Below are 12,616 nucleotides of genomic sequence, written 5' to 3'. Positions count from 1 at the left end.
GGTCCCTTCCAACCCTAACCATTCTGTGATTCTGTGAAGTGTGGGGTCCTGCACCGGGGTTGGGGCAACCCCCAGTATCAGTATAGGCTGGGGGATGAAGGGATTGAGAGCAGCCCTGCCAAGAAGGAGTTGGGGTTACTGATGGATGAAAAGCTGGACATGAGTTGGCAATGTGTGCTCATAGCCCAGAAAGCCAACTGGGTCCTGGGCTGCATCAGGAGTGTGGCCAGCAGGCCAAGGGAGGTGATTCTGCCTCTCTGCTCCACTGTCATGAAACCCCACCTGGAGTACTGTGTCCAGCTTTGGAGCCCTCAGCACAGGAAGCAGATGAACCTGTTGGAGCAGGTCCAGAGGAGGGCCACAAAGATGATCAGAGGGCTGGAGCACCTCTCCTGTGAGAACGGGCTGAGAGAGCTGTGGTTACTCAGCCTGGAGAAAAGAAGGCTCCGGGGAGACCTTACTGTGACCTTCCAGTACTTAAAGAGGCCTTCTAAGAAAGATTGGGACAAACTTTTTAGCAGGGCCTGTTGTGACAGGACAAGGGGCAATGGGTTTAAACTGACAGAGGGTAGATTTAGGCTAGCTAGAAGGAGGACATTTTTTTATGCTGAGGGTGGTGAAACCCTGGGAGGGGTTGCCCAGAGAGGTGGTAGAAGCCCCATCCCTGGAAACATTCAAGGTAAGGTTGGATGTGGCTCTGAGCAACCTGATCTAGTTGAAGATGTCCCTCCTCGTTTCAGGGGGTTTCGACTAGATGACCTTTAAAGGTCCCTTCCAACCCAAACTATTCTATGATCTGAGCCCTTTGCTTAGTGATCTTGTCTGTCATTCCCTCACAGGACTGCTGGTTACTCTCTCCCTCCCCCAGAATGCAGTTACTATTACAAAGCTTCAGATTGGCATTTTTTGGTGGATTTTTTTGTTACAGATATTTCCAGTTCCAAGTTTGACTGAGCCTTCATAGCTCAGACAGGGCTTTTCCAGTGAACTTAAAGTAGTTAGAACAGAAATGGAGTGTTAGAAACCAGGATGCAAAATACTGTGTTAACGTATTGGTGACACAAGTCAGAGTTGCTCCTGAGCCTGTTGAGTATGGACTCAGCATACCTACAATGTGATAGTTTCCATCTGACACATCATTTGATGGGAAAAGATACTTTAAAAATTTTGCTACCAGATGCTGTAGAACAGCTAAGGCACTTGCGATCTTAGATTACATTGCAAGTTTTCACTGTATTTTGTCAGGTTTTAAGAGGGCTATTTTTGTTCATAGGAGCATAGCAAATGTATAGCTTTGTTTAAAAATGATGCCATAAAATACTTTAAATATCAGACATAATAAGCAATTAAAAATTAATTGAAAAAATTATTTTCTTTATCTCTTCTGTATTTATAAAATATAACTTGAACTTTCTCTTTCAAAGATTCTTTCCTTGGCAGAACAAATCCAGTTCACTGAAGATGTTGAAAGTGCTATCAAAGACCATAATCTGCAACAGTTAGAATTAGAACTCATGGCTAAACTGGAACATTATACTAGCATTGATACTAGTATAGAACACACGGGGAGTGCAGGTATAAAAATGATCATTAATATATAATTCTTTATAATGGTTATGTAGTTGTATAGTATCTAACATTCTGTTTACTTAAATAGGAAATTATGTAAATCTGTCTTGATTTGAGTTCATAAAGTTGAGTTACATAAAGTTAGCCACCTATTACTGCCAAAATTAGTGTATTTATTATTTCAGAGTGAACAATACATTTTTATTTAGATTAAAAACAAACTTTGAGCATTAATATACTTGCAAACCTCTTTAATTTTTAATGACTTTTTAAAATATATATTTACTGATAATTTGTCCTCACCTTCTGAACTGTGCTCTAGGGTTATATTTTACTGGAACTGGCCAAACAGCAGTTGAGGTACATTACGTCATGCCAGTGTATTCTGTACAACTGCATAGGTGATTCTTTTTTTCTTAGATGCATACATCTGCCTCTGAACTAATAATTCTTGAGCACCTCTGTAGCAAACCCAATAAACAAGTTATTCTCAAGACATGATTGTTCTGAATCTTGTATAGTCCAAATGGGTCAGAATAATTATGCCTTTGGGTGCTTATTCTTCTCTTTTGACCAGAAGAGGGGCTTTGAATGGCCCCTCAGATACAAAATTCTATAGTGTAGGTTAGGTAAGACGGCTCTTACCCTATACGTATAAAAAGACTCAATTTGACAAGTTGTTGACAGTCTTCCACCACATTTGTGTAGCTACTTACTGTATTAAATTCTAGTTCATAATTTATGTACTGTTAACATCTGATATATTAATTAGGAATAGGATTCATATCACCTACCTTCAGCAGTCTCTAAGTGTGGTTCTTTATTGAAGCTCCCTTTCTATGCTCTTTCTATAGCCATTGGAGAAATGTTATAGAAGAGTGTTCGTTCCATATATTGTATAATACATTTACAGTAACTTTTTAGTTTGGATAATATGTGTGATGTTGGAGTGAGTTGCCTGGTTATTCCCACTTACTTTCATTTAATTCCCATCGTGGAATGGTAGAGGAACACACAAACTGAATTTCTTTCAAATGAAACTAAATTAAAAAATGTGTTCTCAGAGTACACTCAATGCACCCAATCTGCTAATGAACATTCATTCCACATCACCCTAATTAGTCTGAGTAAAATCTCCAGAGTGTGTGTAGTATGGTTTTCAGATCCTCAGCAGATGAATTAACAGATTGTGCCACCCTGATTACTAAAGTTGACATAGCTGTGAATGCTCCTGGAATAAATTGCTTTCCAGGAAAGCCTCTCTCTCTCCCTCTTGAGTGTAGAGGCAGACAAAATCACTTCTAAATGACTGGTTACATGATGATTCACATTTTCTGTCAGGACTTCATTTTATGCTGACTGCTTTAGATAATAAATAACATTTCTATATATAATTGAAATGAGATCTGAATAAAATCAGCTGATAAAAGAAAGAGCACAATGAACTTGAGAATAGGTAATGTGTATCTTCCTTACTGCACTGTTGCAATTTTTTTTTTTGTGTGTGGTTATTTGCAGAATCAGGAATCCTTGAGCTCAAGCTTAAAGCTCTGATTCTTGATATCATTCATAACATTGATGTGGTGAAGCAGCTGAATCAAGCTCAGGTTCACAGTGTTGAAGACTGGGCTTGGAAGAAGCAGCTGAGATTTTATATGAAAGACCAAAAATGTTACGTTCAGATGGTAGATGCTGAACTCCAATATACTTATGAATATCAGGTGTGGTATTTTTAATTTTTGTCTGGTTTATATATGTGTCAAACACTTTCTCATTTCACACATGCTGCTGGTTGCCTCCCAACTGTTGCCATTTTTTTCAACTTTGTTGTGTCCTTAGCATGCTGTTTAATGAAAAATACTAAAAGATAATAATTTTCATTCTTGATATTGGTGGGTCAATGTAAATTATATGGAAAACAACTACATTACCATATAAAGACTTTTAATATGCTTGCTACTTTTACATATCAGAGTGCAGTTTCATCTGTGTTGACCCCTGTTCCATAATTCTGAAAAAAATTCTACAATGTTTTGACATTTGATATAAAATCAGAAAAACTTTGTAACTGTGAAGAAATTAATATACTTAATGAGACGGTAATCTTGACCATTGTGTTATGTTTTCAAATTAATGACTTATGAATGAAAGTACATATTCAATAATTTCTCTCCACCAATCAATATAATTTGTTTTGTTTCTGCAGGGTAATTCCCCTAAACTTGTTTACACACCTTTAACAGATAAGTGTTACCTAACTCTTACTCAGGCTATGAAGATGGGCCTTGGGGGAAATCCCTATGGTCCAGCTGGAACTGGAAAGACAGAATCAGTAAAGGCCTTGGGTGGACTTCTTGGAAGACAAGTATTAGTCTTTAATTGTGATGAGGTGAATATGGTTCTTTATAATTTAGGAAATGGCTGTCTATGCCCATACTTCATAAAGCAATATTATATTCCAGAAATACTTTAGAAATTTGTGGATATTTCCAATGAATTATTTTTTAATAGATGGGAAGACAGTCTTTCATTACTTTTTTGTTATTTGAATTTTGATAGTATTCTTTTTGATTTTAAGGGCATTGATGTGAAGTCGATGGGGCGCATATTTGTGGGCTTAGTGAAGTGTGGTGCCTGGGGCTGTTTTGATGAATTCAACAGACTTGAGGAAGCCGTATTGTCTGCAGTATCCATGCAGATTCAGACAATTCAACATGCATTGAAGAAACACAGTCCTGTGTGCGAGATGCTTGGCAAAAAGGTACAGCAAAACTTATTTTCTTCTTATAAAAACTGTCTATAAACAGCTAGGTCAAACTTTAAAACTGACTGTTGTAACCAAACATAGTCCACTTAACATTTCTCAGTAAAGTTTCATATTACAATGGCCTATTAAAATGCACTTCTAATGCTAGGTTGAAATGGATCATAATTCTGGAATTTTTATCACTCTGAATCCTGCTGGAAAAGGCTATGGTGGAAGACAAAAACTGCCTGATAACCTCAAACAACTTTTTAGGCCAGTTGCTATGACTCATCCTGACAATGAACTCATTGCAGAAGTGATTTTGTATTCAGAAGGCTTTAAGGATGCTAAAACACTTGGTAGAAAATTAGTGGCTATTTTTAATCTAGCAAGGTAAGCTTTTTTTTTCTTTTTCTTAGCCACGTTACCTTTCTAATTCTCTTCCCTCCTTCTTTTTAACATTGATCCTTGTGGTTATCTCACTGTCATCTTGTATATTCTCCATCTAGTCTATGCCGAAGCATGACTGTAGGGATACAATCTACACATACTTTCTGTTAATTTTCTGTAGTATTTTATGACTTGGATATTGCAGAAAGCTATGTGTCAGAAACAAAACTAGAAATAAAACTCCATGTTTGGAGTTATCCAAAGTTTTACACTGCAGCTCTTAAACCTGAATGTGATACCATACAAATCTCTGTGGATACTAATTTAACTTATAAAATAAAAATATTGTAATATATTGGGAGGTTCAGATGTGGAAATATCTGGAATGCAGTTATAATCTCAAGGTGTCAAAGTACTCCTTCCCTATTATGCTCACTAAATATGAATGTGAGTGTATGAATGCTCACAGACATTGTGTTAAATTTAGATTCTGGAAGTTGTTGAAATGCAAGTGCTATTTGGTTATAAGTGTGAATATTAGAGAGAACAAAGTTCAGAGGTTTTAATTAATGCTGTTAGGAACAATAATAAATACATTAGCTGAAAATTTCGGTGTGTTATTGGTTATATCTCTGAAATGCATTACAGAGGGTGCTACAAATTCTCATCAGTTTCTTTTTTGCCCAAAACCATATTATGAGCATATTCATTTGCCAAACAAAAATGTCAGGTGCTGTCACCTAAATCTTATTACAATATTGCTGTTTTTAAATTTAGGGAGCTTCTGACACCACAGCAACACTATGATTGGGGTTTACGAGCATTGAAAACTGTTTTGAGAGGCTGTGGCAGTCTTCTTCATCAGCTGAAGAAAAGCGAAGCAAAGCAAGAAAGTAAGGTTGAGCATGCCAAACTTTTGATTATTTAGGATGTAGTACAGGTATCATTCACTACAGCTTTCTTGTTCACTTTCTTGTTCAGCTTTGAGAAGCCATGGCTTGAATCTGGAGGCAATTTAGAAAAGAAAAATATCTGTGAACGTCCAGATTGAGCTTTTATATTGTAAGAATATAGATATAGGACTTTATTCTGGGATGATTTGAGGTGATTCTCAAAGACTCTTGGTTATACTTGGCATAGGTCAGGAAAGTTGATCCTCTGGTGCTGTCATTATTCATCAGTCATCAGACTATTTTGATTCTATTTGAGGTTTGCTAAAATTGTCACATGGCGTTAGGTTCAGATTGGTAGACAAATACAAGGACAGGTTGAAATGATAGAAATGTATTGTTCTAGACTGGGTCACTTCTTTTTAAAGATTCTTTAAATGATTTTTGTTGTTTAGATGTTAAATGAGTGGGAATTAAGTGCGGGACGGATGAGTATTTCACATGTTTAGGACACAACTATTGCTTCTTGTTCACTTAAACAGCGTATATCTATCAAGACTATACTGCAAGTTTTTGGGAACAGCCTCGGTTTGCAAATCTTGGCATAACAAATGGTCTAACAGCTTTAAAGAATGTGTAATTGACTTTAGTTTGGATCTGCCAAATAGAGATTATCAGCAATGTGTTTTAAGGCACATTCCTATCACTGTTCCTTGCTATGACATTTTAGCTTCGTGTTTAAATATATGAAATTTGCTGAAATTTGTTTAGTCTAGTTTAAATTATAATTTTCAGTAACCCTGTAAAAGGCAAGATGGATGGATTTAGCTTATGATTTAGACCCAGAAATTTTTTTTGTTGTTTTGTTTTGGTTTTTTTCTGTGGTTTTTTTAATCTCACCTTGAGGAGCTTAAGATATTTCCAACAAATGCAGTTTCCTGTTTCTTTAAATTAGCTTGTATTGTTGAGTCAAAATCCTTTGGTATGTCAAAATGTTGGCCATGTTCTTGCATGTTGCTTAAATTTTTTATTACTTCCTTTAGTAAAGCGGTTCTACCTTTCTAAATCAAGTTCCTTAATGTCAACATTTTTCCTCTTAAGTGTTTATCATGATACTTAGAAAATTTGTGTGTTGAAGCATTTGCATTTAAGATATTGTTCAGGATGAAAAACCTTGAACTTTTTTAAAATTCTAGAAGAGCATAGTAATCTTTAACCTCTGGAATATTTGGGAAACAGCCACATGAAAAAGGGAAATTAGGAAATGGATGCTTTCTGTCCCTTGTGTTGAATTTGGGCTGTAGTGCATTCTGGTTTGGGGCAATTGTGCATTCAGAAGGAGGGCAGAAACACAGGATGATTTTCACTTGTGGTTCCTAGTCCTACTCTCTGAAAATGTACTTGTTTTACATGAGAAAGTAATTTGATTAAAAAAGCAAAACAGCAGAGATCAGAGCTGTCTATCTTTCCTATCATGAGTATTTTTATTTCTTTGGCAGAGTAAATCTTTCTTGTGGCTGTTTTCATTCTGGTCCCAAAATACTTACATGTCCATGGTACTTCAGATTCAAGAGAAATTGTTGAGAGTGTTCACTTCTACAATATTCATAGTTAATTAGGACACACTTGAGAGATGTGGCTTCAAACTGCCTCTGGCAGAGTAAGGTCTGGAATCCAGGTCCTTAATTTCTTTCATCAGTGCTTTCACAAGTAAGCTATTGTGCAGTGCTACTCTTAGTCCTGTTTTAATCATTAGGCTATTACGTACTATCTGGGCAGCATCATAACCATCTCATATCTGTATCGAATGCATTTGTGAACATATATGGTACTTACAGCAAGGCACTCATCTAACTTCTAAGTAGTGGTCCCTGAACTTGAATGTAGTCTCTGCTATGTTTCCACCTTCAATGTCGTAGCAGTATGGGCTTAAGTGCTGATATATTCCATGGAACCCATCCCCAGCTCCCCCAACAAACAGCTTAAGCTGATCTGGCTTCTTTGCTTTTATTTCCAGTTAATGAAAGTCACATAGTGGTTCAAGCTCTGCGGCTTAATACCATGTCAAAGCTCACATTTGCAGACTGTGCCCGATTTGATGCACTGGTTAAAGATGTATTTCCTGGCATTGACTTTAAAGATGTGGAGTATGCTGAGTTAACTACAGCTTTACAACAAGTCTTTGCAGAAGCAAACTTGGAAATTATAAGCACCCAGGTAAACATCAACTGCAGCAACAAAACAATATGAGTTATTCTGATTTTGAACTGATAAATATTACATTAATTTGACTAATTTCTGTTTACTTTTGAAAGAAATCTTTTATAAAAAAGTGAGAATAACTAATACTTATATTCTAATTACATATATATAAAAAAAGAAATGTGTGTATTGGAAACATAGTAAATCAGTTGTGTAATTGAAAGAAAAATAGTGCAAGGAAAATTAACATGTGAACATGTAACACGGTTTTGTTCAAGCTGGTTACAAATTCCAGTGAATGTTTTGGACAGTGAAAGAATTAAATATGTGAGCATTTGGTTTTATCGAGCAGTTCTGTGTCTCATTTATATTTATTTGTTGTAGGGCTGGATGAAGTTCTGTGACTAAAGGTTCATTAATTTCTCAGTAAAAATACACCCCAAGAGGGCTGTTATTTTTATATTAGTAATTTAGTGAAATGCTTCTAACGTGCAAAATAAGTTTCTTGATATTCTTTGGTATCATAATTTTAATTACTTCTGCGAATATCTATTGTTTTAAAAAATAAAATTATAGAAACAAAGTGACTGCATGCAAAGTAAATTAGAAAAACATTAAAAAAGAACATGATTGATTTAGATTTACAACTTCACATAGCTGTTATCTCTCTTCTTATCTAGATCAAGAAGGCTTTGGAATTATATGAACAACTACGTCAAAGAATGGGTGTAGTTATTGTAGGTCCAAGTGGGGCAGGTAAATCAACACTTTGGCGAATGTTAAAGACAGCACTTGGTAAAACTGGCAAAGTCGTGAAACAGTATACTATGAATCCCAAAGCTATGCCTCGACATCAGTTGCTAGGCCATATTGACATGGATACCAGAGAATGGTCTGATGGTGTGCTTACAAATAGTGCTCGACAAGTGGTACGAGAACCTCGAGGTATGTTTTGTGAGGGAGTAACATCATTACACTTAAATTACTTACATTGTTTATTTTCAGTTGCATTTTTTATATTATGTTATTATTTGAGTGTAGCACGAGGTAAGAAAAACTTTTGGTGACAGTCATAGTCGACCACAGTCATGCACTTTACAAATTTTGTGATAAGAGAGCAAAAATAGACATCAGAAAATAAAACATGTAAGGAATAACTTTAAAGAGTTTATATTTAATTCATAATGAAGGAAGACTAATAAATAGTTTTAAAATAGCACAGGGTGATATTCTTTAATTTTTTTTCTTGGTTTTGATATTTTATGTTTGTGTCTGGAAATAGATGTTACTTCATGGATAATTTGTGATGGTGATATTGATCCTGAGTGGATTGAATCTTTGAATTCCGTTTTGGATGACAACAGATTGTTGACTATGCCCAGTGGAGAAAGAATTCAATTTGGCTCTAATGTCAACTTTATATTTGAAACTCATGACCTCAGCTGTGCCTCTCCTGCTACAATATCTCGAATGGGAATGATTTTTCTGAGGTAAGTCACAGAAGTATTACCTACTTTTAAAGTAAGCAAATACACCTACTTTTCTGTTCTTGAAAGATAGTCTAAAGTGGATGGAGCGATTTAATTACTTGCTTACACTTATGAAGCAAGTTTACTTTAGGTTGTATGTACCTTCTACACTGTCCTGTTATCCTTTTGGCTAATATATCTCAGACTTTTTGAAAGAGACATGGTGGATTCTTTGTTGGTGTGTGACCCTTAGAGACCCCAAATATTGATTAGAAATTCTTGTTAAAATTTTTCCCTGAACTTTTCCTAGAATTTTTTTGTTCCCTTTGAAGCAATCTATGCAAAGATGTGGATGTCTTGTATTTGTTTGAATCTTGTTTTGTTTTGTTTTTACTTAGTGATGAAGATACAGACCTTAATTCTCTGATAAAGTCTTGGTTAAGAAGTCAGCCGGAAGAATGCAGATACAACCTTGAAAATTGGATTGGGGACTATTTTGAAAAGGCTTTAAACTGGGTTGTGAAGAAGGTAAATAACTGGATACTTAGTACATTTTCAGCTTCTGTCAAAATGATCCATTTATCTAGTTTAACACTGAAGAGATTGTTCATATTAGTTTTTAAACTTCAAGTAAAAAAAGTCTCAGTGCTTTTTTGATTGCTGTTTTCTTCATAAGATTAGTACTGGAGCCATTCTAATCAGTTTCCAAAAACTAATTGCTGTGCTTAGAGTTTTAAAGCATTTAATACAATTTTAACTAAACCCATGTATTTCTGTGAAACTTAACTGTCTTTAATTTTCCTTACTAGACATTTCTTTATATGTTTTCAAAGACCTGAAAAATCTGACTGTCTAAACTAAAAAATGAAAAAGTGAAGAAATTATTTTTCTAGATTTAAGTTACTGACTGTAACAAAAAAACCCAAAAAACTAAAATTTGAAAAGTTGCACAGTGTAGGCTGGAGCTTGTAATATGCTGGAGAGAAACGTAATGCTAGACACCTAAAAGAATTGATAGAGGCATATCTAAAAAAGTGGTCTGATTGCTCATAATGGTAAATTTTCACAGCTCCCGCTAATATGTTCTGGATTTAAGTATATAACTTTAGCTCTTTAGGATTCAACTCAAAACTTTAATGAAATGTTTTAATAGGCGAAAGGTAATGTGTAATAACAGTATTAAAATAGGGTAGTCCAAAACCTTGTACATGATCTGGGTTATGTGATTCTGGGACTGTGGTGGGTTGGCCCTGGCTGGACACCAGGTGCCCACCAAAGCCACACTATCACTCCCCTCCTCAGCTGGACAGGGGAGAGAAAATACAATGAAAGGCTCGTGGGTCAAGGTAAGGGCAGGAGGAGATCATTCAGAATTATTGTCATGGGCAAAACAGTCTCGACTTGGGGAAAATTAATTTAATTTTTTACCAATTAGAAGTCAGAGTAGAGTACTGAGAAATAAACCCCAAATCTTAAAACACCTTCTCCCCATGCCTCCCTTCTTCTTGGGCTCAACTTCTCTCCTGATTTCTTTACATCCTCCCCCCAGCAGCGCAGAGGGATTGGGAATGGGGGTTGTGGTCAGTTCATCTGCTCTGCTGCTTTGTCCTTCTCAGGGTGGAGGACTTCTCACACTTTCCCCTCTCCAGCGTGGGGTCCCTCCCGTGGGAGACAGTCCTCTATGAACTTCTCCAGTGTGGGTCCTTCCCACGGGCTGCAGTTCTTCATGAACTGTCCCAGTGTGGGTCCCTTCCACAGGGTGCAGTCCTTCAGGAACAGACTGCTCCAGTGTGGGTCACCTGTGGAGTCACAAGTCCTGCCAGCAAACCTGCTCCAGCGTGGGCTTCCCACAGGGTCACAGCCTCCTTTGGGCATCCACCTGCTCCAGTGTGGGTCCTTCATGGGCTGCAGGTGGATATCTGCTCCACCATTAACCTTCATGGGCTGCAGAGGGACAGCCTGCCTCACCATGGTCTTCACTGAGGGCTGCAGGGGAATCTCTGCTCCCACGCCTGGATCACCTCCTCCCCCTGCTTCTTCACTGACCGTGGGGTCTGCAGAGTTGTTTCTCTCACATATTCTCACTCCTGTCTCTGGCTGCAATTCCACAGTTGGGTTTTTTTCCTTCTTTAATGTATTATCCCAGAGGTGCTACCACTGTCACTGGTTGGTGCAGCCTTGGCCAGTGGCGGGTCCATCTTGGAGCTGGTTGGCATTGGCTCTGTTGGACATGGGGGAAGCTTCGAGCAGCTTCTCACAAAAGCCACCCCTGTAGCCCAGCTGCTACCAAAACCTTGCCATGCAAACCTAATTCAGGGACATGCATCAAGATAATTGTTCTGCATATACTATATTTTCTGAAGTAGTCTGGATGCTTTCCGGACTCCCCTTCATCTGAAGGAGTTGCATTTACATTGAACAAGTGGCTTACATTGCACAAAACATTATTTAGGAGAAATCGCCACTGCCCTGGCCCATAAGCTAGCGATTGTGAGACCTGCATTACCTCCCCTTCAGGAACACTTATGATCCTGTTGTCCTTTTAATATTATTTCCCTTCTTGCTTCTTTCTCCCATTGAGGTTTTTAAACTATTAAAGTATCTTCAGGTGGATACAGAGGAAAAAACATGACACTGATCCTGAGGCTGCACATCCCCTTTGGTGCTAAAGAGCAAAATCCATAAAGAATCCATTCGTGAGAAAGATTTCCAGTATAAAGTTATGTTGATTTCTTGTAGATTCTCAAAATCTGTTGGGAAAGTTCTAATTGCTTATCCTAGATTACATAAATACAGAGACTGGAATTAAAACTTCCAAATCAATGCTTAAAAATAATTTCAATTTTCTAGAATTTTCTAGTGTGGAGATCTTTCCTCATTTGTAGAAGTGTCAAAGAGCAATGAGTAATAGTCTGCTAGCAATACATTTTTAGCAGTATATTCAAATCTCCTACAACTTGCAATTTACAGAATGACTCTGTGGTAGAAACAAGTTTAGTTGGAACTGTGATGAATGGACTGTCTCATCTTCATGGCTGCACTGATCGTGGACAGTTTATTATTAACTTGTTACGGGGTCTCGGTGGCAATCTGAACATGAAATCACGACAAGAATTTGCAAAAGAGGTAATCTTTTTCAGCAAGTTTATTAAAAATTTCTCAGTATATGTAGCAGGACTAGTGATTTTCTGTCATCTTACCAATGCAAATTTGCACTAATAGGATAACTCTGGTTTAATTTTTTTGTAATCTGTGTTGTCTATAGGGAAATAGCTCAGAAGTGAAGGAATGTTTCATATGTCCCTAACATGCAGCTAAGTGCATCCAGCCCAGATAGCAAACCTTTGGTG

General features: G+C 37.1%; 1 protein-coding gene across 1 annotated transcript in view; it reads left to right on the top strand.

Moving 5' to 3' along the window:
* The window catches only part of DYNC2H1 (dynein, cytoplasmic 2, heavy chain 1), a 197,053-nt gene that overhangs the window by 34,485 nt on the left and 149,952 nt on the right, over positions 1-12,616 (top strand). Inside the window, exons 32-42 of the mRNA XM_009889410.1 lie at positions 1,425-1,575; positions 3,088-3,290; positions 3,776-3,958; positions 4,148-4,330; positions 4,485-4,708; positions 5,483-5,598; positions 7,613-7,812; positions 8,478-8,742; positions 9,080-9,287; positions 9,665-9,794; positions 12,237-12,392. Of these exons, the coding sequence (XP_009887712.1) occupies positions 1,425-1,575; positions 3,088-3,290; positions 3,776-3,958; positions 4,148-4,330; positions 4,485-4,708; positions 5,483-5,598; positions 7,613-7,812; positions 8,478-8,742; positions 9,080-9,287; positions 9,665-9,794; positions 12,237-12,392 (2,019 nt within the window). The remainder of the gene's footprint in view (positions 1-1,424; positions 1,576-3,087; positions 3,291-3,775; positions 3,959-4,147; positions 4,331-4,484; positions 4,709-5,482; positions 5,599-7,612; positions 7,813-8,477; positions 8,743-9,079; positions 9,288-9,664; positions 9,795-12,236; positions 12,393-12,616) is intronic.

The sequence above is a fragment of the Charadrius vociferus genome, unplaced genomic scaffold (assembly GCF_000708025.1).
Source record: "Charadrius vociferus isolate BGI_N301 unplaced genomic scaffold, ASM70802v2 scaffold87, whole genome shotgun sequence".
NCBI classification, from domain to species: domain Eukaryota; kingdom Metazoa; phylum Chordata; class Aves; order Charadriiformes; family Charadriidae; genus Charadrius; species Charadrius vociferus.
The sequence above is the reverse complement of the archived record's forward strand: the minus strand, read 5'-3'. Positions and strand labels throughout refer to the sequence as shown.